Source organism: Carassius gibelio, chromosome B14 (genome assembly GCF_023724105.1).
Source record: "Carassius gibelio isolate Cgi1373 ecotype wild population from Czech Republic chromosome B14, carGib1.2-hapl.c, whole genome shotgun sequence".
NCBI classification, from domain to species: domain Eukaryota; kingdom Metazoa; phylum Chordata; class Actinopteri; order Cypriniformes; family Cyprinidae; genus Carassius; species Carassius gibelio.
In genome coordinates, this window is record NC_068409.1 from 15,529,079 (window position 1) to 15,552,550 (window position 23,472).

At 39.5% G+C, this 23,472-nt stretch overlaps 2 protein-coding genes across 5 annotated transcripts in view; one reads left to right on the forward strand and one right to left on the reverse strand.

The window, feature by feature from the left end:
• The window catches only part of zbtb49 (zinc finger and BTB domain containing 49), a 6,330-nt gene extending 673 nt beyond the window's left edge, over window positions 1–5,657 (reverse strand). Inside the window, exons 1-8 of one of the 3 annotated variants that reach the window (XM_052574435.1) lie at window positions 5,508–5,657; window positions 5,126–5,277; window positions 4,878–5,040; window positions 3,393–4,152; window positions 3,255–3,301; window positions 3,099–3,172; window positions 2,763–2,845; window positions 229–390 (exon numbers count right to left, since the gene is read on the reverse strand). In XM_052574435.1, coding sequence (XP_052430395.1) covers window positions 229–390; window positions 2,763–2,845; window positions 3,099–3,172; window positions 3,255–3,301; window positions 3,393–4,152; window positions 4,878–5,040; window positions 5,126–5,277 — 1,441 coding nt within the window. In that variant the 5' untranslated portion in view covers window positions 5,508–5,657. The other 2 variants (XM_052574434.1, XM_052574436.1) reach the window with 2 other exon arrangements.
• Window positions 5,658–5,998: 341 nt separating this feature from the next.
• On the forward strand, window positions 5,999–9,139 carry lyar (Ly1 antibody reactive homolog (mouse)). Of its 2 annotated transcripts, none has more exons than XM_052574449.1 (9): window positions 5,999–6,296; window positions 6,389–6,525; window positions 6,608–6,722; window positions 6,796–6,903; window positions 6,991–7,074; window positions 7,868–8,090; window positions 8,200–8,259; window positions 8,724–8,809; window positions 8,910–9,139. In XM_052574449.1, the coding sequence occupies exons 2-9, from the start codon at window positions 6,404–6,406 to the stop codon at window positions 9,045–9,047; spliced, it is 936 nt and encodes a 311-aa protein (XP_052430409.1). In that variant the 5' UTR covers window positions 5,999–6,296; window positions 6,389–6,403; the 3' UTR covers window positions 9,048–9,139. The 2 variants fall into 2 exon arrangements, with proteins under 2 accessions (XP_052430409.1, XP_052430408.1); XM_052574448.1 differs by having other exon boundaries at window positions 6,002–6,296; window positions 8,170–8,259.
• The last annotated feature ends 14,333 nt before the right edge of the window (window positions 9,140–23,472 follow it).

Below are 23,472 nucleotides of genomic sequence, written 5' to 3' on the forward strand. Positions count from 1 at the left end.
ATGTAACATTCAGTACACCTAAATTGCAAATGATTAGGTAATATTTTTGTTTACAGATGGTTAAAATGTTTACCGTAGTAAAACCATGGTTTAGTTTCATAAGGAACTGCACTTATTTCAAAAAGTAACTTGGATATTTCCTTCTGAATGAAGAGTAATGTTACTTGACCAGTTCCTTCTGAGGAGTGCTGTGCTGGGGTCAGGGGTCAGGGGTCAGGGGTCGCTCACCGCAGGTCTGGCAGCTGTACGGTTTGTCTCCGCTGTGTCTCAGCTTGTGTTTGAACAGCTTCCTCTGCATGTTGAAGGATTTCCCGCACTGCTCGCAGGTGAACTCTTCCTCCGTGCTGTGCGTCTTCTTGTGCTCCTTCAGGTTGCTGAAGTTGCTGAAGCCTGCCGGACAGAAGCAGAGGTCAGAGGTCAGCACTAGGGATGTCAACGATTAATCGATGATCGATTAATTGTCGATAAGAGATGCAATCGATTAAGGCTGTCGATGGTCGGTTAACCGATTCAATGTTGGGCTGCGTGCGGCTCATCCGCACTCAACACGTGCGAGCGGCTGTGAGTGACGGTGACGATATATAAAAGCATCATCATTCATTCACAATGTACAAATTAAGCTTTTAATGTTATTTAAACTTTAAAGTACATTAAAATAGAAACAACATAAAAGTTCTTCAACATTAAAAGCAATAGAAATGTAGTTACTAATCATTTCATCAGATAACTGTTTTATATCGTGCGCTTTGCAGGGCTGCGGGACACAGTGACAGGACAGGTATAGTCTATTCATTCCTACAACTTGTTAATTCATTCCTACGAATTATTAATGTGGCAATTGTCCATGTTTCATTAATTTTGTTCCCTAAATAACCCATGATTTAAGTGAAATAAGGGAACAAATTAATAAATCGAACGAATTCTTAATTCATGAAATCTTTAATTTCCCTTCCCATGTTTACCACAGTAAGAGATGCGAAAACAGTTATTAAAAGCGAAAGATAATAAAATAAACCTGGGAAATTAGAGGGTTAGACTATGAATATTTAGGAAAAGAAACAATGCCTAAATATACTGAATTTGTGGAAATTCGTGACCAACCGGCAAACCAGAACAAAGCCGCGTAAATGAAGACTATGGGGTCCAAAAGCATGGTCGCAATCTAACATTTTCCAGTTAACCTATTATTCCTCTAATAAACAAAGCTTTTATACCACACTTGTCATAATCAGATCTTATCATTTCTAAATAAATAATTGCTGGATTCAAAACAGCGATTAATAGGCGCTGTGACCGACACATTCCTGGAGCATTCACTGCTGTCACTAAACGGTGACGCCGAGCATCGTTCACAAGTTTCTGCATGGACCTGACTAGGGCACAGGTTCTAAGCCCTCGGACAAAATGGGATGCTTTAAGGAAAATTTATAGCCTACTAAGTAATAGGCCCAACATAAAAATAACAATTTGTTTTCATGTTTTTTTTTTTTTTTTTTTTTTTTTTTTATAGGCTATGCGAAATATATCCGACTTAAATAGGCTAATTAAGATTAACGGATTTAAAACAGAAGTGTGGGCGCTCCATAAGTTCACAAAAAAAAAAAAAAAAAAAAAAAAAAAAAGGATGACAACGCATTCTGTTTGTTTGCTTTATTTTACAAGAGCACAAATCTTCTGTTTTTATTGTGAGTGTGCACAAATGAAAGTAAACACTTTTGCGGAAAATATATATATTTTTTAATGTCTCAGCTGTTTCGATCGCCCCGGAGCCTGCTGCACACGTATATTCTAGCGATTCAAACTTACATCGCAGTCTGTTCATTATCAAAATAAAATGTCAACTAAACATTAAAAGGTTACACTGGTCAGTTTAAATAGACCGTAGTATACCGGTCCACTCTGCTGTTCCAAGGACGTTTTTGCTCATATGAAGAGGATCATCTTTTCCGTCTATATGCGAATGCGTGTTAAGTACAAGCCTAGTTTACATTATAAATAATAGTTTAACATTCAAATACATTGCGAATATGGAAACATTTCGATTTGTGCCGAATGAGACATGAGCAATAACCTCCAAATAAATCTAGCCAAAGCCCCGCTCGCTCATCCTCGTCTGCACGCATGCACTGTCACGATCTAATGCGCTGTATGCTGGATTTTAAAAAATCTGACATTTTCTAGGACAGAATCCAGCAGGATCAAATTAATGTGAGCAACTGTGTTTTGGTGCAGCAGCGCCGATGTAGTTCACTTAATGTGCAGCGCAGTCACACGCGCTCCACATTTCGGATAATTTTATTTTAAATACAATAATGTCAGTTGAAAACATTGCAATTGTGCTTTAAAATACAACAACGAGCCCCCAACAAAACCATTTAAAGATGCGCGTTCAGCGTTCTCCGTGCGGGATTGGAAACTGTCAACAAAGTAAAATGACCTCAAAAGTATGGCGCGCTCTCTTCATTTTATCAAATGATCATAATCGCATCTATTCATTTTATAATCCTGCTACTAGCATTTTATTCAGACTAAAACCTCTTTAATTCAAGTGAGAAAGCGTTTTGTGTGTGTGTGTGGCTTTTGCACATCCAGTCATACCGCTGACTGTGTGCCTGCAATAGACGCATTTTGCAGTATTATGGTTAACGATTAATCGATTAATTGATCGTTAATTTAAACGACGATCGATCATGGAAATAATCGAAATTTGACATCCCTAAACGGCTCTCTCTCTCTCAGCTTGTGACCGCTGGCGTGCTCACCTCGTCCACAGATGTCACACAGGTGCGGCCGCGCTCCCGAGTGGATGATGATGTGCCGCTGGACGTCTCCGGACGCTGCGAAGCTGAAGCACAGAGACAACATCTCTTCAGAGAGATCCGTGTGTGTGAGAAGAAAACACACACATGAATAAAGTGTGATAGAAGAAACAGAGCTGCAGGATCCTGGATAAACTGAGAGTCATGATGTTTAGTTTTAAACAGGAATCACATCAGTGTTTCTGAGAATGAATGATTCAACAATAAATGCATTTAACACTGATCAACAATCTTACCTGATGTGCCCCCCCCCGCTTCAGTCTGATGATGAACACTCACCTCTTCCCACAGAGCTCACAGATGTACGGCTTCTCTCCTGAATGTCTGCGCAGATGAGTCTGCAGGTTTCCTGCCTGCACACACACACACACACACACACACACATGAACGCATGCAGCAGGAACACATCAGGAGTGTGTTTGTGTGTTTACACACCTGTGAGAATCCTTTCCCACACACGTTACACTGGAACGGCTTCTCACCTGCAGAGACACACAAGCAGCTGCGTGAGAGTGTGTGTGTGTGTGTGAAAAAGAGAGAGAGAGCGTGTGTGTGTGTGTGTATGTGTCTGACCTGTGTGTGAGCGCTTGTGCAGCTCTAGGTTGCTGGGATGTTTGAACGTCTTTCCACAAACCTCACAGCAGTATTTGTTCGCGCTGCTGACCTCCGACCTCTCAACCTGACCTCTCAGGACATCAGGCTCCGCCGTAGGTGTTGTTTTCAGCTCGGACACTTCTGCAGGGTCAGAGGTCACGGAGAGGTCAGAGGTGTGGACGGGGCGAGTGGGAGTGGTCTCCCGTGGGTCACCGTGCTCCACCCCCTCATCCTCTGCACTGATGTGTGAGCGCAGGTAGTTGAACTTCTTCAGGTAAACAGTTTTCTTTGGCTGAAGGACGTGCAGGTGGGCGGAGTCAGAGCCACACGGGTGGGCGGAGTCGGTGCTGCACGGGTGGGCGGGGACTGAGCTGCATGGGTGGGCGGAGTCTGAGCTACATGGGGGGGCGGGGACTGAGCTGCACGGGTGGGCGGGGTCTGTGCTGCACGGGTGGGCGGAGTCTGTGCTGCACGGGTGGGCGGAGTCTGCCGCAGGAACACTGCTCTGGAGTGGCTCCTCCGATGGGAAGCTGCAGCTCTGCTTCAGATACTGTCTGGTGTAGAAGTTCCTGAGCTTGTATCCGTGAGGCAGAGGCTTGTGCAGATCTGTGTCTGACGGTAACGATCCTCCGATCACACAGTCCTGATAGTGAGCCGCCTCAGCGGGCAGAGAGAGAGCCGCCTCGGTCGACACGCAGGGCTTCAGGAACGCCTGGCACATGTTCAGGATGTTCAACACCTGAAACACCAACACACGTGGTCAAGTCACGCTTATTTGAACTGGCCAATCCAGTTTTCTGGAGGCAATAAAAACCCTCCGCTGCTAGTGGTTCAGTACCAGCGCCTGGATCGGAGTGTGTGTTTCGCTTTAAGAAACCAACCAAATATTTGTGTAGTTTTACTTTCTATCTTTATATTAATATATTAACTTATTGTTAAATCATTTATTAATGCTTATTATTTAATCATTTTCATTGTTCCATTTAGTTATATAATAATTTACAAACCTATTTAATTTAAACCATTTTTTGACAAGTACTTTTTATACTATTTTTTCCATCATTGTTTAATCTTATGACTGTGTGGTTTCAACGCTGTTTGTCTCCAGGAATAAGAGATAAGAGATAAGAGGGATGCTGATGGAAACTCCAGGTTTATGGGATGTTGTTTTCATCAGTCATGTACTTGTAGGATCTGTGTTCATCAACACTAGTCTCCTGCTCTTCTCTGACTTACTCTGTCCACTTCTGGGCAAACAGAAGACTGTTGATAGAGTTTTGGGCATTTTGGGTACCAGGCAAGACTTCCTGTTAACAGGTTTGGGGTATTAGTCTACTTTGCTAACATGTTGTTCTGTTACCAGACAAAACTGATATTATCTGATGGGATCTGGTGTCCAGGGCTGGTTCTTTATTATCTGGCATGGAGGCATTAAGCGTAAGTGTGTGTGTGTGTGTGTGTGACCTGCAGGCTCTGTCCGATCTCCAGAAGCGCGTGCACGTTGTCCTGGTTGAGCTCCAGGTGTGAGGTGTACATGTAGTCCAACACCTGCCCGATGCCGCCCACGTCCTGGATGGACAGGTGGAAAACATCGCTCTTCTGCGCTGGAGAGTTCTGGAACAGAGACCTGCGGAGCACAGGTGCGTGCAGGTGAGCGGGAGCGGGAGGGAGCGTGCGCGCCGCTGACGCCACTGACGTCACGCAGGCCTCACCTGAAGTACGCGCTGAAGGCCGCGAGCACGTTCTTGTGTGCTTTGAAGCAGACGCCCTTCACCACCAGCATACAGTCACACAGAAGGCCCTGGATGCGCTGCTCCTGCAGCTGCTGCAGCACGTACACGCTGTGGCTGCTCACGCTGTCCATCTGCGCAGACGCACGCGCACGCGGCGCGGTCACGCTCTGTGAGTTCATCATGTTTCACATCTCCAGCAGCTTAATGTGAGGCTTGCATAGTTTCAGACTTACTAAATATCATTCACTGCTTCCGTGTAAAAACATGTGTGTCTTTTATATGCAGAATTACAATAATAGTAGAATTAAACCGACCCGCGTGTGTATATAAAGCAGAATGAAGAAAGATTCTCTCATCTTACCTTTCACTCTGATGAACAGGCACTGGGCGCATTACGTCATTTCCTCTTTCACAATTAAAGTATTTTTTTTCTTTTTTTTTACGCATTAGGCACATTACGTTCAGAATTTGTAAAATACACTTTATCATTGGTAGATTAGGTTATGTTTGAATTTATTTTATTATTTTCCATATTCCATAAAATTTTGTCAAATTTAAAAAAGCGGAAAAGAAATAAATTCTAAATGTTAGATGCAAAATTTAAACTAAACGAAAGAGAGAATTGGCAACTACGTGACGTAAGTTAAAGCACAAAAATAAATAAATAAAAAGTTAAAACTGAAAAAATAAATGAACGTGCGTATATATATATATATATATATATATATATATATATATATATATATATATTATCCAGTCTAATGTGCCCTAAATAGTATTGAAAATTCCTTATATTGCATACAATTTAGGATCGATAGTATGCATACTGGGACGCAGGCTTCTTTTTGCGGAACTTGTATTATTTCCTGTTTCCTGTTTCCGTTCGGGGCGAAAACAGAGTGGCAACGCGTGGTTCAAGACACTCGCGCGCGTTTCAGTCGTGTGTTACTTTAAACAACAACAAGTTAAGTCAGAGAAAAGGACTTCGTTAAGTTGATACCGGAGACTCGCTCACGGGCATCAAGAGAACCGGACCGGCGAACCGAGTCACTTGAGTGATATATTAACACACGTGTGAAGAAGATCATTAGAGATCGGCCGCTGTGCTTCATCAGAGAATCTCAGACCAGCTTAAGGTGCAGGATCACAGGTAACGTCACATTAATCACTCTTTACCTGTGATATAACAGTACATACAGCACTCAGTGAGACTGAAGGCGTGTGTTTTCCCCTCGGGGTCAGCTGCTGGTCTTCAGGATGGTGGTCTTCACGTGTAATGCCTGCGGCGAGTCTCTGAAGAAAGCTCAGGTGGAGAAACACGTGCTCAAGTGCCGCGCCTGTCAGGTTCTGTCCTGCATCGACTGCAGCAAAGACTTCTGGTAGGAGTTTATCTGGTGGTCAGTGTGTGTTGTGATGATGATGAGTGTGTGTGGTGATAGTGATGTTATTGTTCGTCCACAGGGGCGATGATTACAAGAACCACAACAAGTGCATCAGTGAAGACCAGAAGTACGGCGGTAAAGACTTCCAGGCGAAGGCGAACAAGGGTGATGTGAAGCAGCAGCAGTGGATTCAGGTGAGCGGAGCTGACCGTCTGTGAAGCTGTGATGGGTCAGTCTGGTCACTCATGTGTGTGTGTTCTTCTCCAGAGGATCCAGCAGGCCATGGAGCAGCCTGACGTTGAGCCCAGCGTCTGGAAGGTCCTGCAGGTGGTCAGCACTCACAGTAATGTGCCGCGTAAGAAAGCCAAGTTTGAGGTGAGGGTCTGACACAGCTGCGCCAGAGTCTGGTTCGGTCTGATGATTGAGTGCTGAATCTTTAACCACTGGTTTGTTCACGTGCAGAACTGGATGAAGAACTGTCTAAAGATCAACACCCCGTGTTTACTGGAGAAGGTCTGGGAGATTTGCTCAACGACTGTCGACAGTGTAAGAGTTTAACCTTCTCCATCACCGGTTTACATCTTCAACTTCAACAATGAAGACTGATGGTGTGCGTGTTTAAATGTTTCTGAAAGAAGTCTCTTCTGCTAATCAAGGCTGCACTTATTTCATAAAAGTACAGAAAAAAACTGAAATATTATTATTATTATTATTATTATTATTATTATTATTATTATTATTATATAAAGCAACTGTTTTCTGTGTGAATATCTGTAAAGTGTAATTTATTTCTGTGCTGCCCTTCAAAAGTTTGGGGCAAATAATAAAAAAATATAAAATAAAATGAACGATGCACTTAATTCATAAGAAGTGTCAGTGAAGACATTTATAATGTGCCAAAAGATTTCTATTTCAAATAAATGTTTTACTTTTGAACTTTCTGTTCATCTGTGAATCAAGAAAAATAACATGCATCAGTTTCCACAGAAATATTGAGCAGCACAACTGTGTTCAACACTGATAATAATCAGAAGTGTTTCTTGAGCAGTAAATCATCATATTCTTCTGATTTCTGAAGATCATGTGACACTGAAGACTGGAGGAATGATGCTGAAAATACAGAAATACATTACACTTTAACACAGATTCACACAGAAAACAGATGATTTACACTGTAATATTTCAGTGTTTTACTGTATATTTGATCAGATAAATGCAGCCTTGATGAACAGAAGAGACTCAAACATTAAAAAAAAACATTATTATTACACAATTTGTATTTATTTTTCTGTGTACGATAAGCTTATAAAAGTGCATGGCTTGTTTCATGATGTTTCAGAACAGCAACCAAACCGTCCATAAGACAGCGAACAAAAACAAGAGAGAGGAGCAGAGAGATAAGAAGAACAAGAGAAAGACTTCAGATGAGAATTCAGAGCAGAACGGAGAAAACACAGATGAGAAACAGAGGAGAAAAAAGAGGAAACGAGAGGAGAACGGACAGAACGCAGATGAAAAGAGCAACAAAAAACACAAGAAAAGAAAACAGGAGGCGGTTGACGGTAAGCGTTGTGTTAGTGCCGTACTCACGGTTAGTACTCATGTGACCTCTTATTCACTTCCTGTGTGTTTACCAATCAGAGAGTCTGAATCCTGAGGGGGAGGAGCCAGAGAGTCTGATTCCTGAGGGGGAGGAGCCAGAGAACCAGGAGTCTGAGTCAAACTCTACAGGTATTTCATAATAATGTCTGATATCAGTCAGAGAAGAGCTGGGAGATATGGACAAAACATATCAGGATACATGTCACATTTTTATTTCTTTCAAGTTTAAAGGCACATTTTTGATCTAATGTGAAAGATGTAAAAACCAGACGGTTAATGGTGGTTTTAAACTATTCTTTATGGTCAGAACATGACAAACACTTCACGTTTTTAAATTCTTTTAACTTTTCCAGTCATTTGTTCTTAAAGGGGTCTTTCTGTTTAACCGGATCTTCTTAGTGAAGCGGTGTATTAGGGTTAATTTCATTAACAAACATGGACATGAAATATGGATTATAGTGCAGATGATTTTATTCTGAGTGTGTTGAGATTAATAGCACCGTGTGTCATATAAATATAAATATGGATTCAGTAGCGTCTCTGATTAATGACTGAAGCATCACTGATCCGGATCTTCTGGAATGGGTTTTCAGGGAAGTTTAACTGGAAAGGGACGATAAAGGCAGTTCTGAGAGACGCTCCGGAGGAAGGACTCGCTGTCAAGAAACTCCGCAAGAAGGTGAGCAGGACTTGAAGATGTGACGCTTGAGCTGACGTCTGTCTCGTGTCTGATGAGCGAGCTGTTCTTCCAGACGTCTGCTGACTCTGTGTTTCTGCAGGTTCTAGCGGCGTATTACTCTTTCACTGGAGACTCAAACTACAGATCTGAAGAAGAGCTTCTGTCTCTGTTCAACAGAAAGATCAACAACAATCCCAAGTTCAAGCTCCTCAAAGACCGAGTCAGACTGGTGAAATGATGCACATCTTCATCATCGTCTTCATCTCTAGCTGTCTGTCTGAGTCTGGTGTGTGAGTCTGAGAAGATTATCAATAAAAGAAATCAGGACTATGGAGTGTATCAAGAATCTTTTTTTTTTCAAATGTATTTATTTTTATTTTTTTATTAAACTGTACAAAACATCACATTATTAAGGCAGTGCAGTTATAAAACAAAACAAAGATGAAAAGTACTACCATTACCATGGTTAAACTATAGTAACCAGTTCTTTTCATCTTAAGAGGACACACAAGATTAATATAGAGATGCGCTCTTCATTGCTTTCAGATGAACAGGATTGTGTGTAGTCTGTGGCCTGCTTCACTTCTCCTTTCTTTAAAGGCCTTGACCCTTCTGATATGGCCAATTACAGACCGATCTCAGATCCTCCGCTTCTCTCAAAGCTACTTGAATATGCTGTTTCCGCTCAACTCCAGTCGTATCTGTAATCTCATAACCTCTGCGAATGTTTCCAGTCTGGTTTTCACACTCTTCACAGCACTTCTGTAGATTGTCAATGACCTCCTGATGGCCACTGACTCGAGCTCTTTAGCATTTTAATTCTGTCAGGTCTTTCCTCTGATCTTTTGTCTCTCGCAGTATTCTCATCTCACGTCTCTGCTCTATCTTGGTTGACTTCTTCCCTGTCTGACCGTCAGCACTACATCGCTGTCCCTCACTTCTCTCACGGTGTTCCTCAGGGCTCTGTTCTTGGACCTCTACTATTCATCATCTATATGCTTCCTTTAACATTATTGGTCATCATGGTTCATCCTCCACTGCTGTACAGACGACACCCAGCTCCACATCAGCCCTCAACACAGCTCTCCTTTCCCACCAACTCTATATCAGCTTGTGTTAATGATATAAATACTGGGATGACCAGTAACTTTCTCAAACTCGACACTGATAAAATAGATCTGCCCCAGAAATATTGCTCCTTTCTGTCCTGACGAGGTTAACATTGCGGAGGTCTTGGCTCGACCGTCCCTAGCACTGTTAAAGACCTGGGTATAATCTTTGACTCTTCTCTCCTTTCTATCTAATATTTCTTATCTAAATCTGCCTTCTTCTGCCTCTGTAATACCCATGACGCTGAGACACTGGGTCATGCCTTCATCACTTCTCGACTCGACCGCTGTAATTCTCCTTTCTACGCTCCACCAAACACAACACTGGATAAGCTCCAGTATATCCAGACCTCTGCAGCTAGGGTTCTCACTTCTCACATTACTCTCATCCTACACCGTCGTCTCTCGCTACCCGTTTGTTTTCTTATTCATCCTCTGATGTCCGTGTGCTATCGGGGGGGCTTCTAAACACCACAGAAGGGTGTGTAAGTGCATGAACCGGTGCGCGCTGTGTGTTCCGCCGCTAGCTCCGCGGAGGGATTAGCTGTTAAAGGTGGGGGTGTGAGGGCTGAATCCGACTCTTGTGTGGGACATTCCTTCTCTCCTGGGGCAGGGGTCAGTTGGCCGCCGCACAGAGGCTCTATACAGGTGCGAGCGCTGCACAGACCCTCGGGTCACGACTCACTGCAGTCCAGTTTCCAGCTGGAGAAAGAGCTGCCTGTTACACACACACACACACACACACACACAGATAATGCCCGTGTGCGGCCCTGATCCTGCGCTTAGCTGTAATCGAATCGCTTTGAGCGCAGCCTAGCTCATGTTAATCGCCGCTTCTGCATGAACTTTACAAGCCTTTACGCATCATATTTAGTGTTGGGAAGGCTACATCGGAAATGTAATAGGTTACAGATTACAAGTTACCCTTTTAAAATATAATTAGTAGTGTAACTATTTCAATTACTTTATTAAAGTAATTGATTACTTTTTAATTCCTTTTCTTAAGTTCTAGCGAAACTGTTAATCATTTTGAAACACGTAAAGCAGGCCGGGTTAATCTTTCAGTGGAAGTCTGATTACTGCCAGACTTTCACAATCCTTCATGAACTCAATTAATATTATAATCATTTGGTTTGAAAGCACAGCCGCCACAAAATCAGACTTTAGCACCACTTTAAACTTTCAACTTTCAGATCGTTCTGAAGTTAAATACAGGTTTCCGATCATAACAACAGACAAAGATGTGATAAAGAGCTACTTATGATTGAGTTATGACCGGAAACAGAGCAGCAGAGCAAGAAAATGAACAGTGAAAGTAACCAAAGCTTGTAGAATACATTTTAATATGCATAATTAAATGTGAAAATAACTGAAGGGTATATCTATTTGCTTAATGAACTAAGCCAACTAACGTTATACATATGTTCTTTTGGTTTTTGTTCCCAGTATTTATAAATGTAAGCATTTAGCAGCTGCTTTTTATCCAAAGTGACTTACAGTGCATTCAGGCTAACAGACAATGCTCTACCACTTGAGCCATGAAAAATAATTCCATATACAATGAAAATACAAGTATTGGTACTCGCTAACACGAAGTGTAAAATAAAAGTATCATATCGGTCTCATTCTGAAAGGAAAGCTATCTGTGCATCGCTACTATGAAGCAGAAACGCAGCAGCTTTGGTGGAAAAAGGGAGGAAAAACTTCAACACCCATAATGCACTTGGGGATCCACACTGAGAAAGGTTTTTGAGCAGGACCTCATCCGATTAATAATTTGTCTCTCAATTCAATTTACCATTATTTGTTTATTCTTCAATAACTTTTTTTAATTCAAAACATTGATAAATATAAATATTTTTTATTAAGTGCTCAACTTAGACGTATTTGTTTTTTTTGTGTGTGTGTGTAAAAGTGGATACACAGAACAGCACATTTTTTTTCATTGGTTCAAATTATAAAATGTAGGTGTGAACCATTACCTTAAATTTTTTTAATTGGATGAATGGAAACATTTTTACAGTGCAAGATATTCTTGACTTTATTCTTAATTTAAAACTTATATGTGCAGTATTTCTGAGAAATGCAGTTGATATGTGAAATCACCAAAACAAGCAAACCCCTTTCTTGATAGCTCTGCCCCCAAAACCACAAACACCTAATGCAGTACAGGCTCCTCCCCCATCATGAGGGGACACGCCCCTTCCTGGTGATTGGCTACAAGTTGTCTTGGTTCTTAGTACATTCCACTTTCAACAGTCTTTCTCTATGGAGTCAAAATAATGCCACATATATACGCAAAAAATAAAATAAAGCTTTGAGAGAAAAAAAATGAAGTTTTGCAAACAAAAATAAAGAACTGAAAAACATAAATGAAAGAGCGCAAAAGCAATGATTTTGCAATACATATTTTCCATGGTCATATGTACTAATTTATATGCAATGCTGCTTTTATCTTGTGTGTCAGTCTAGTTTGAGCTTGCAATGCCGTTTCTGCTTTGCGCTTCACTTTTCTGCACGTCTCTCTTTGTGGCACTGTTTTGATGTGGGGGCGGAGTCAAGGGACGGGGGCGTGTACAACACGACTCCCTAGAAGACACACTTTAATGCTTGAGAAAGCCTAGCCTGAAAGTTTTAAGCAGATAAAACTGAAAGTTAAAAAGTCAGATGATAGATAGATAGATAGATAGATAGATAGATAGATAGATACATGGATGGAGTCAAGGGGGCTTCAGTTTGTTTAGATTCTCAAGCCAACCTAATTAGGTAAGCAATACACGAACTGAAAGAGGAAATAAGCATTGCAATAAATATAAAAATATAGCCCTAATTATTATAATATTAATGTCAGTTATTATATATGGCAAGCCTATATGAATAAATGAACATGCATTTATATAGTTCTTTATAATGTATTGTTGTACACCCGATTCACTGTATAATCATGCGGGTCTCTCCTCAACCACCAGCAGTGTGCAGCATCCAGTTGGATATATTATATATAATTATAAAAATAATAATAACCTTATATGAACATATATTACATAAAAAGACACGATCAACGGACTGTGGGATGGATAAAAATATTTGATCAATCTCTGATAATCTCAGGTTGCTCTGGTCACGCTGGTTTGTTTATTCATTAAACTCGTGGCCACAACATTATCACATTCCCACTAATTGATATCGTGGCCACGACAAAACTAAACCAAAAAGAATCGAGCTTCATTTTTCTTTTTATCTCACAAAGAAGGTGATTAAATTAATTTATGCCAGTAGTTATGTAAAAGAAAAACAAAGTCAAGATCGATATGAAACTTGAGTCGTAGACCTCTTTAGTGATGTAAGTTATAGTTCATGAAGTGAATTGCATTATTTTACATTACAACTAATGCTATAAAAGTGTGCACATCGAGATAAATAAACTGCATATGTTCATGGTAACAACTTCTTTAAATTGAGCAAACACTGCTAATACACATATAGATGTGTTAATAAAGTAAATCAAATAAAAACATGCATGTTTTAAAGCTATTGAATAAGAAGAAACGATCCACTCTAGTGATGTGTCGTTCTTGAACGAGAAAGAGTCGTCTCGGGGGATTATTCGTTCAGTCACGCATGCACAATATTCTATAGTTCTGTTCTGCTAGTAGTAATCATAGAAATAAACACAGCGACCCCATTGGACAAGTGAAGTAAATTAGAAGCACTTCCTGGGGTCGAGCGAACTGCGCAGACTCAAACTGAGATTGATGATGTAGATGTCACGTGAGCAACCTGTACGTCTTCTAATCGCTGTGCCAAGAGAAATCTGAATCACCCCCCGAATCTTGCAGAGAGGGCGAGCGTGAACAGGAGCAGATTTTGGTAAGGATTCTGATTAATTATCTCCCTTGAATTTATGCCTCCACGTCCCCCAATAGCCTCATAGACCGTAAAAGATTGTCTTCGAGCTTCTCCTCCTGTCCATACAGTAATTTCTCTGCTGTGCGACTGAGTCGCTGGTTATTACGCAATCGTTAGCCTATTTATTACAAAAACTGCTTCTACGGGAAAATAACGTAAGATACAAGGAGCCTTTTATACATTGTTGTGTTTCTTTAGAAATAATACATGGACAAATGGAGTATTTAAACGCCTCAGATGTAAAGGTGACTTGACTTGAAAGGTGACTATGTTTTGCAATTCTTTCTTTTTGTTTGCAAAACTTAATTTTTTTAGGCCAGTAGAAAAAAAAACAAATTTATTTTACTCAATACTGTAATTTTCGTTTGCAAACCGTAATTGTCTTTGGCAAAACTTAATTTTTTTGTGTAGATATACGGCATTTTTTTGACTCCGTATTTCTCAGAAATCCTTAAAAAGGAAGGTGTGGCTAAGTATGATGCCCCACACACACACACACACACACACTGTTCTTTGTACTGCACCTTTAAGATGAAAATAGCAGTTAGGAACAATGTTTATTTAAGAATGTTTCCTGAATGGAATTGCTTGGCATTCTAATGAGCTGATAGCAGACGTGCTTCATGATTGCTGAAATATCATTAAGAACATGATCCTCAGGTCACTATATACAGGTGCTGGTCGTGGACTTGTATTCATTCATTACACACAGACTGATATATTTCAAATGTTTATTTATTTTAATTTTGATGATAATTATAACTGACAACTAAGGAAAGTCCCAACTTCAGTATCTCAGAAAATTAGAATATTGTGAAAAGGTTCAATCTTGAAGACACCTGGTGCCACACTCTAATCAGCTAATTAACTCAAAACACCTGCAAAGCCTTTAAATGTTCTCTCAGTCTAGTTCTGTAGGACACACAATCATGGGGAAGACTGCTGACCTGACACTTGTCCAAAAGACGACCACTGACACCTTGCACAAGGAGGGCAAGACACAAAAGGTCATTGCAAAAGAGGCTGGTGTTCACAGAGCTCTGTGTCCAAGCACATTAATAGAGAGGAGAAGGGAAGGAAAAGAGGTGGTAGAAAAAAAGTGTACAAGCAATAGAGATAACTGCATCCTGGAGAGGATTGTGAAACAAAACCCATTCAAAAATGTGGGGGAGATTCACAAAGAGTGGACTGCAGCTGGAGCCAGTGCTTCAAGAACCACTACACACAGACGTCTGCAAGACATGGGTTTCAGCTTCACATTCCTTGTGTCAAGCCACTCTTGAACAACAGACAGAACCAGAAGCGTCTCGCTTCAGAAAGGACTGGACTGCTGCTGAGTGCTCCACAGTTATGTTCTCTGATGAAAGTCAATTTAGCATTTCCTTTGGATACCAGGGTCCCAGAGTCTGGAGGAAGAGAGGAGAGGCACACAATCCACGTTGCTTGTGGTCCAGTGTAGTTTCCACAGTCAGTGATGGTTTGGGGTGCCATGTCATCTGCTGGTGTTGGTCCACTGTGTTTTCTAAGGTCAAAGGTCAACACAGTCGTACACCAGGAAGTTTTAGAGCACTTCATGCTTCCTGCTGCTGACCAACTTTATGGAGATTTCCAACAGGACTCTGCACCTGCACACAGTGCCAAAGCTACCAGTACCTGGTTTAAGGAGCATGTTATCCCTGTTCTTAATTGGCCAGCAAACTCACCTGACCTTAACCCCATAGACAATCTGTGTGGTATTGTGAAGAGGAAGATGTGATATGCCAGACCCAAGAATGCAGAAGAGCTGAAGGCCACTATCAGAGACACCTGGTCTCTCATAACACCTGAGCAGTGCCACAGACTGATCGACTCCATGCCGCACCGCATTGCTGCAGTCATTCAGGGGAAAGAGCCACAGCTAGTATTGAGTGCTGCACATGATCATACTTTTCATCTTCATACTTTTCAGATGGCCAAGATTTCTAAAAATCCTGTCTTTGTATTGGTCTTAAGTAATATTCTAATTTCCTGAGATACTGAATTTTGGATTTTCCTTATTTGTCAGTTATAATCATCAAAACTAAATGAAATAAACATTTGAAATATATCATTATGTGTGTAATGAATGAATATAATATACAAGTTTCACTTTTTGAATGGAATTAGTGAAATAAATCAACTTTTTGATGATATACTAATTATATGACCAGCACCTGTATACTGTACACGACATGTCCTTGTGTGCTCCTCAGAAGAACCGTGCAAGTGAACAGGAACAGTTTGTTAAAAATTTTAATCATTTGTAATTGTTTCTTTCTTCTGTAGAACAAAAAGGAAGTTGTTTGGTTCCCAGTTTTCTTCAGAACATCTTTTATGTTATCATACAGGTTTGGAACGACATGCAGATGATAACAGGTTGCTCTTTAAACAGATTCATTCTCATGTGCTCAGGCAAAATGCTGAGTCTGAGTGTTTTTAACACGTAACGTTACCGTTTCATGCACGTCTTGCCTTTCATTCATCATCAATGATAGTGGGAAATGTTGAGCCATCGGCTCTTGAAACCGCGTCAGAACCAGAGCTGTGTGTGTGTGTGTGTGTGTGTAAGGTATACGTCTCTGATAAAGCTCCTCACAGAACACTATTGTTCTCCTCATCGCTGCCCCAGAGGCCTCTGGGAAACAAGAGCAGAAAGCAGGTTTCCCGCGGCCGGAGGAAATGGAAGTCTGGTTTTATTGTGTGTTTGGGTGAGAATCAAATGCGCTCAGCTTTTTCTCAGAATATCTGGCACACACTGCTGGAGTTTGAGGTTCAGACGCGCTGAATGAGCCGCATTATGAAGCGTGAAGCTGGGCTCAGAACATGATACTCTGCTGAACCCGTGGACGCACACACACACACCCACACACACACACACACACTCACAATCCCGGGTCTGTTGCTGGAGATAAGTGAATCACTGTGGATCTAGAGAGCTGATTCAGTTGAATCTTATTTGGATATTGAAGGCCTCACTTCAGACATCAGTTCATCGATCAGACTTCTGCTCTGATTTAGGAGTGTTTTCCAGAGTCAGAGATAGAAACATCCAAGCCTTGATTCACCTTCTGTAGATTCTGTCTTGTTTCTCTCAGATTGATCTGGAGTCCATCAATGGTCTGAGAGCTTCATTACACACAACATCATCCAATAATTTCACAGACATTTCTGTTAACTCATAAACACAATGAGTAAATTAGTAAAATTCATTGTTGAATTGTTAAATTGGACACTAAACTGAATACACTACACCAAAGTATTAAATGTGGAAAGGGTACATAAAAGATTTTAAGGTTAGACTTTACATTTTGATGTTAAATCCACTATTGTCTTGTATATAAATGTTCTACAATCTATACACAGTAAGATCAGTTACATAAGAAGTAACTCTCATTCAATTACAGTAACTAATTACACCCAAGACTGATTGTGGCCTATTTTTACGGATAGTTTTGCAGTGTAGACTGAAAGAAGAGAAGAGGTGCAGTAGTCTCCAGCTGGAAGGACAGCAGATCTGAGCTGTGTTAGAGAGTACAGTATCCACACCTGACCTCCTGACCTCCTGACCTCCTGACCTCCTGACCCCGCCACAGGTGACGCTCAGCTGCTCACAGTCAACAATCACTGCTTCTGCTGGAAATTCAATTCAATTCAAGCTTATTTGTATAGTGCTTTTTACGATACAAAACATTACAAAGCAACTTTACAGAAAATTATGTTTCTACAATATTTAGTAGTAGCTTATAAGTGGTGACTGTCAGTTTGTGCACGTATGACAGGATTTTTCAGAAAAATTAATACAAGACGTAGTCAGCCAGACGATGAACATTATTAACAGCGACAGCAATTGTTCCCGGGTCGCTAGATTTTGCCCTTTCACACTGCCAGTGATGACCCGGGATATGTGCTGATCTCTGCTTCATTACAGTTTGCACATGTGTTTTCGTCTCGAACGTTGATCTTCCTTCAAAACAGCGGGTAAAAGAGTCGCAAGATAACGCTCGTCATCACTTCGACACGGCATTAGCTCTGGCTTTTGTTCACACAGCGCTCGTCCCGGGTCGAACCCGGCAATGTTACTAGGTCCCCGACCCGGGTTCAATGCTGGAATCAATCCCGGGACATGGATGCTTTCACACAGAGGGCGACCCGGCAATGTTCCGGCAATATACCGGGTCCGACGTGCAGTGTGAAAAGGGCTCACTATCTATTCTATGGTTGCTACTCTGTCTGAGGATCAGTGGTCCATCTTCCTTGCCATATAAGCTAATACTTTAGCTATAATCTGATGCTGTATTCTTATGTCTGGCTAATTATATCAATGTATCTCTTTTGTTCATGTTCCAGGATCTTCTAAGAAATACTTCATCTGGTGCATATTACATTTTTCATATTTCTTTTGGGGTAGGCTCCACCCTGCCTTCGTCTTCGGAGATTCAAGATCGGTCTATAATTAACTAGTTCTTCTGGGTCAGTCTTTGTTGAATAGACTTTACATCTGTTAAAGTGGAGATGAAAGATATCTGAGCGTAATGGAGTATCAGAAACAATAAATAGGGCGGAGCCTGGATCTGTGTATCGGATGTTGATTGGATATTGAGATGTGGGAATGGATCTCAGATGAGGGGCGGAGTCTCAGAGCTAAATGATTGGAGAAATCCTGCACGTCACCAGACAGAAGATCCAGGTATGATGTTTATATTAAAAGCTGTGAGCTTTCTTATGCACTGATGAAATGTCCACAAAAAGATCATTTTTTAAAAAGTTGGTGGATTTCCATTTTGTGACAACTTTAATGCAAAATGTTAAGTTGTTTTCAGGGTTTGGCCAGTGATAAATCATTTATTAGGCTGAATTGTGAGTATTCATCATTTACACGCACCACTGAAATCCTTCCTTCTGTTGGAAAAAGGGAAGAAAAAAGCTTATAATTAACACACTCTTAAAATAAAGCTTACCTTTTTTTTCATTTTTTCACATCAGTACCATCGAAGAACCATTTTCGTTTCCCCAAAGAACCCTTTTAAGAACAATATTTTTTTCCTAGTCTTCTCCATTATAACATATTTTGTTCAGTGAAAAGACTGCATTGATGTTAAAGGTCCTTTCCTGAACTGCAGATGAAGAAGCTTTATTTTTAGGAGTGAACAGCAGCAATTTGTCACTGATCTATTTATGTTAGGAATTGAATTATTTCTTTATATATTTGCACTGTTCTACACTTCACAACCCTCCATTCAATCCAGCAAATACAATGAACGGTCTGTCTCTACACCAATGCTTTTCTGATTCGCCACGCACCTAAACACACACTAAAACTACTTGAGGTAGTTTTTATGAATAATAATAAAACAGAGGCGCTTCAGAGTTATCGTTTGCATTATGGCTGGTGGAAAATGTGGAAAACTCTTCCACAGACCTTAATTTACTCATCAAATGATCATTCTCTCAACTGTTCACAATAAAAGCACAACAAGATTCTTAATATTCAATAATATTTTCCATTTGACAGCACTGACTCTATTAGATGAAAAGAAAGTGAAACTGATCTGAATAATGACTTCATTGTCTTCTGTAGAGCTGCTTTACAGCTGAAACTGAATATATTCCATAATCATAACGAATTGATTTGGCAGCATTAACAGTTATTTTTTAAGCTTCTTTGAAAGAGTCTGTATTGTATGAATAACTGTGGCATGACTGACAGAAGATCATTCTGTGCTTGTTTGTGTGGAACAACTGCAACATTTCCTTGTGTCTAAAGTGAACTGTAATGTGTTTAATGTGTGAATTATCAGCAAGAATCCTTCTTCACTCAACACACAGAGTGTTTTTGTCTGCCCTTCATCCTCAGATCGGTCAAGTGCAGGTCAGCTGTAAAAGACTCTTTTGATTGTCCAGCACAGTGAGTGTAGGATTACAGTCTTCATCTTTCCTCATCACAGGAGTTTCTGATGCACAGACTGAACTTTAATAACACTGCAAATGAGCATCTACCAGACGACTGGATTTGCTTTGTTTCATGATTATGATAAATTCATACAATTGGTTACTTACATCTAACAGAGATACTTCCATCTGACGCCAGGATAATACAAATGTATACATCACAGTGATCTTTTAAAATAAATAAAATATGCACATTCATGTACTTTATATATTATGTTTATGATTAAAAGTGCACATAAGTCTGTCCCTGCGGCACAGACGCAGTCATCAGTGTCACAGACGTATTTTTGGAGAAATAGAAAACAATACATCGTGTGAGTCACAATTATACATTTCTCTTTTATGACAAAAATCATTAGGATATTAAGATAAGATCATGTTCATGAAGATATTTATTAAATCTCCTTCTGTAAATATATCAAAACTTAATGTTTGATTAGTAATATTCATTGCTAAGAACTTCATCTGAACAACTTTAAAGATGATTTTCTCAATATTTAGATGTTTGTGCTCCCTCAGATTCCAGATTTTCAGATAGTTGTATCTCAGACAGATATTGTCTTCTCCGAACAAACCACACATCACTGGAGAGATCATTTATTCAGCTTCAGATGATGCATACATCTCAGTTTCAAAAATATCTGTTTTTGTGCTCCAGGGTCACGTCTGTTTGTCCTTTGTCACAAATGTCAAATTGAATAGATAAACTTCAACTAAACTAAACATGTAAAAATTGTTTTTATTTATATTGTTGTTGATGTTGTTGTTGTTGTTGATGTTGTTGTTGTTGTTGATGTTGTTGTTGATGTTGTTGTTGTTGTTGACGTTGATGTTGTTGTTGATGTTGTTGTTGTTGTTGTTGTTGATGTTGATGTTGATGTTGTTGTTGATGTTGTTGTTGTTGTTGTTGATGTTGTTGTTGATGTTGTTGTTGTTGTTGTTGTTGTTGTTGTTGATGATGTTGATGTTGATGTTGTTGTTGTTGATGTTGATGTTGTTGTTGTTGTTGATGTTGATGTTGTTGTTGTTGTTGTTGTTGATGTTGATGTTGATGTTGTTGTTGTTGTTGTTGTTGTTGATGTTGATGTTGTTGTTGTTGTTGTTGATGATGTTGATGTTGATGTTGATGTTGTTGTTGTTGTTGTTGATGTTGTTGTTGTTGTTGTTGTTGATGTTGATGTTGTTGTTGATGTTGTTGTTGTTGTTGTTGTTGTTGTTGATGTTGTTGTTGATGTTGATGTTGTTGTTGTTGTTGATGTTGATGTTGATGTTGTTGTTGTTGTTGTTGATGTTGATGTTGTTGTTGTTGTTGTTGATGATGATGATGTTGTTGTTGTTGATGTTGTTGTTGATGTTGATGTTGTTGTTGTTGTTGATGTTGATGTTGATGTTGTTGTTGTTGTTGTTGTTGATGTTGATGTTGTTGTTGTTGATGTTGATGTTGATGTTGTTGTTGTTGATGTTGTTGTTGATGTTGATGTTGTTGTTGTTGTTGATGTTGATGTTGATGTTGTTGTTGTTGTTGTTGTTGTTGTTGTTGATGTTGATGTTGTTGTTGTTGTTGATGATGATGATGTTGTTGTTGATGTTGTTGTTGTTGTTGTTGTTGTTGTTGATGTTGATGTTGATGTTGTTGTTGTTGATGTTGTTGTTGTTGTTGATGTTGATGTTGTTGTTGTTGTTGATGTTGTTGATGATGATGTTGTTGTTGATGTTGTTGTTGTTGTTGTTGATGTTGATGTTGATGTTGTTGTTGTTGATGTTGTTGTTGTTGTTGATGTTGTTGTTGTTGTTGTTGTTGTTGTTGTTGTTGTTGTTGATGTTGTTGATGATGATGATGTAGTTGTGTGTTATCCTGCAGGTTCTGGTCCTGATGAGGCTGTGGATGAGGAAGACTCTGCTCAGATCATCCATCACTCATCACTCAGTCTTCTCTCTCCTTCTGAAACACAGTGACATTCACAGGTGACTAACTACTAACCTTAACCATAGCTAGTACTGTCTATTACACAGACTCACACACAGCAGCTGTTACTGAGGGGTGTGTGTGTGTGTGTGTGTGTGGTCAGATTACAGTGCTATAATCGTATCACAGCTCCTCGTTCTCAAACAGCTGAAAGTCTTTCTCTTTCTTATACTCTTTTCTTTTTATCCTGGATTACAATACAGATTATAGAGCTCTGGTTACCAGAGGAGAATTTACACGCTAACAACACGCAACACACACACACACACACACACACACAGGCCTTCATCATTAAACAATGAAACACCATGAACTCTACTCAACTCACAAACTTAGAGAGAAGTTAGACAGGAGCGTCTTGTGCAGATTCATGAAAGTCTTCTTAAGAAAGATGACATTTCTTAAGAAAAATTCTAAAAAGGTTGTACAAATGTTTATAATTGCAGTTCGTAAAAACCTTAAAAACTTCCTAAATATTTCCTTAAGGACATTTTTCGAAGAGTTTAGAAATAGATCAAACTAAACGCTTCATGCAGAGTCATGATGAGATGTTCTCGCTGTGAGATGATGTCCTCGCGCTCACGTCTTAAACATACGCTACAGTTCTGTTGTGATGTTTAATATCTGAAACAATTCAATAAATTCTTATTATTAAACACATTACCTTTGGGGATTTAAAATAGTGCTTATCCTACTGTATAATTAAGATGTAACTATAATAAAAACATTTTAGTAAGTAATTACAATTTTGTTTGTCATGAAATCCTATTAAAATACAGTGAATCGTTCAGAAATAGGCTTTTTTATGATATACAAGTATTTTGTAATTTTCTCTTGACTATTAAGTTTCCTAAAACATCATTACATTTTCATGGTCCTTCAGTGTTTTGTGTCTTGTGGGTGTTATCATTAATATAATATTATATTGAAGTATGAAGTTACAGGGATTTATTTATTTCTTTGCTCTCACCAGGAGGTGCTAATCTGCCTTCAAAAATTGGATTTTAAATGCCTAGTCTTTATTTTAATATGAAATACTGCATTAATTGAAAACTAATTTTAAAAAATGTGATTTTTTAAAAACTATTTTCAAAGGGAAAAATTTATCATAATTATTGCATAAATATTAATTAGTACCATGAAATTCTCTCTCTCAAAATAAATAAATAAATAAATAATATAGCAAAGATGTATTAGATTGATATTCCTGAAGAAAAAAAGGTACATTTCAGGTGTTAATATTTTATTTTAGCATATATTTTTCCCAAAAACTTTTTTTTATGTATTACTTTTAGTTAACTAATAATTCAGACAGATTATTTAATATTGTCGTTTAAACTCTAGTGGAGACTGCGAGTTTGATTTATTCATAGGAATCTGTCTGCTTTTAATGAATCAATTAAGAATTTTTGATTCAGTGACTCATTTGCCAAATGACCCAGAAACAATTGTACCATGGACTATTCACCCCCCCCCCCCCTCGACCTGTTGCTTTCTGCATGTCCACATTGGTCTAAAATTCCGTGAAGATTAGGCAAATAGTCTGGTGACATAGGACGAAAATTTTGGACTGAGCTGACCGACTTTCGGACTGACATCTGAGCTGACCGTCTCCAAAAACGGGGAAACACATTTTTAAATAAGTGCTGTGTTTATAAATAAACAGCAGATTTTAGTTATAAACAACTAAATTTATCACCTGAAATACTTTT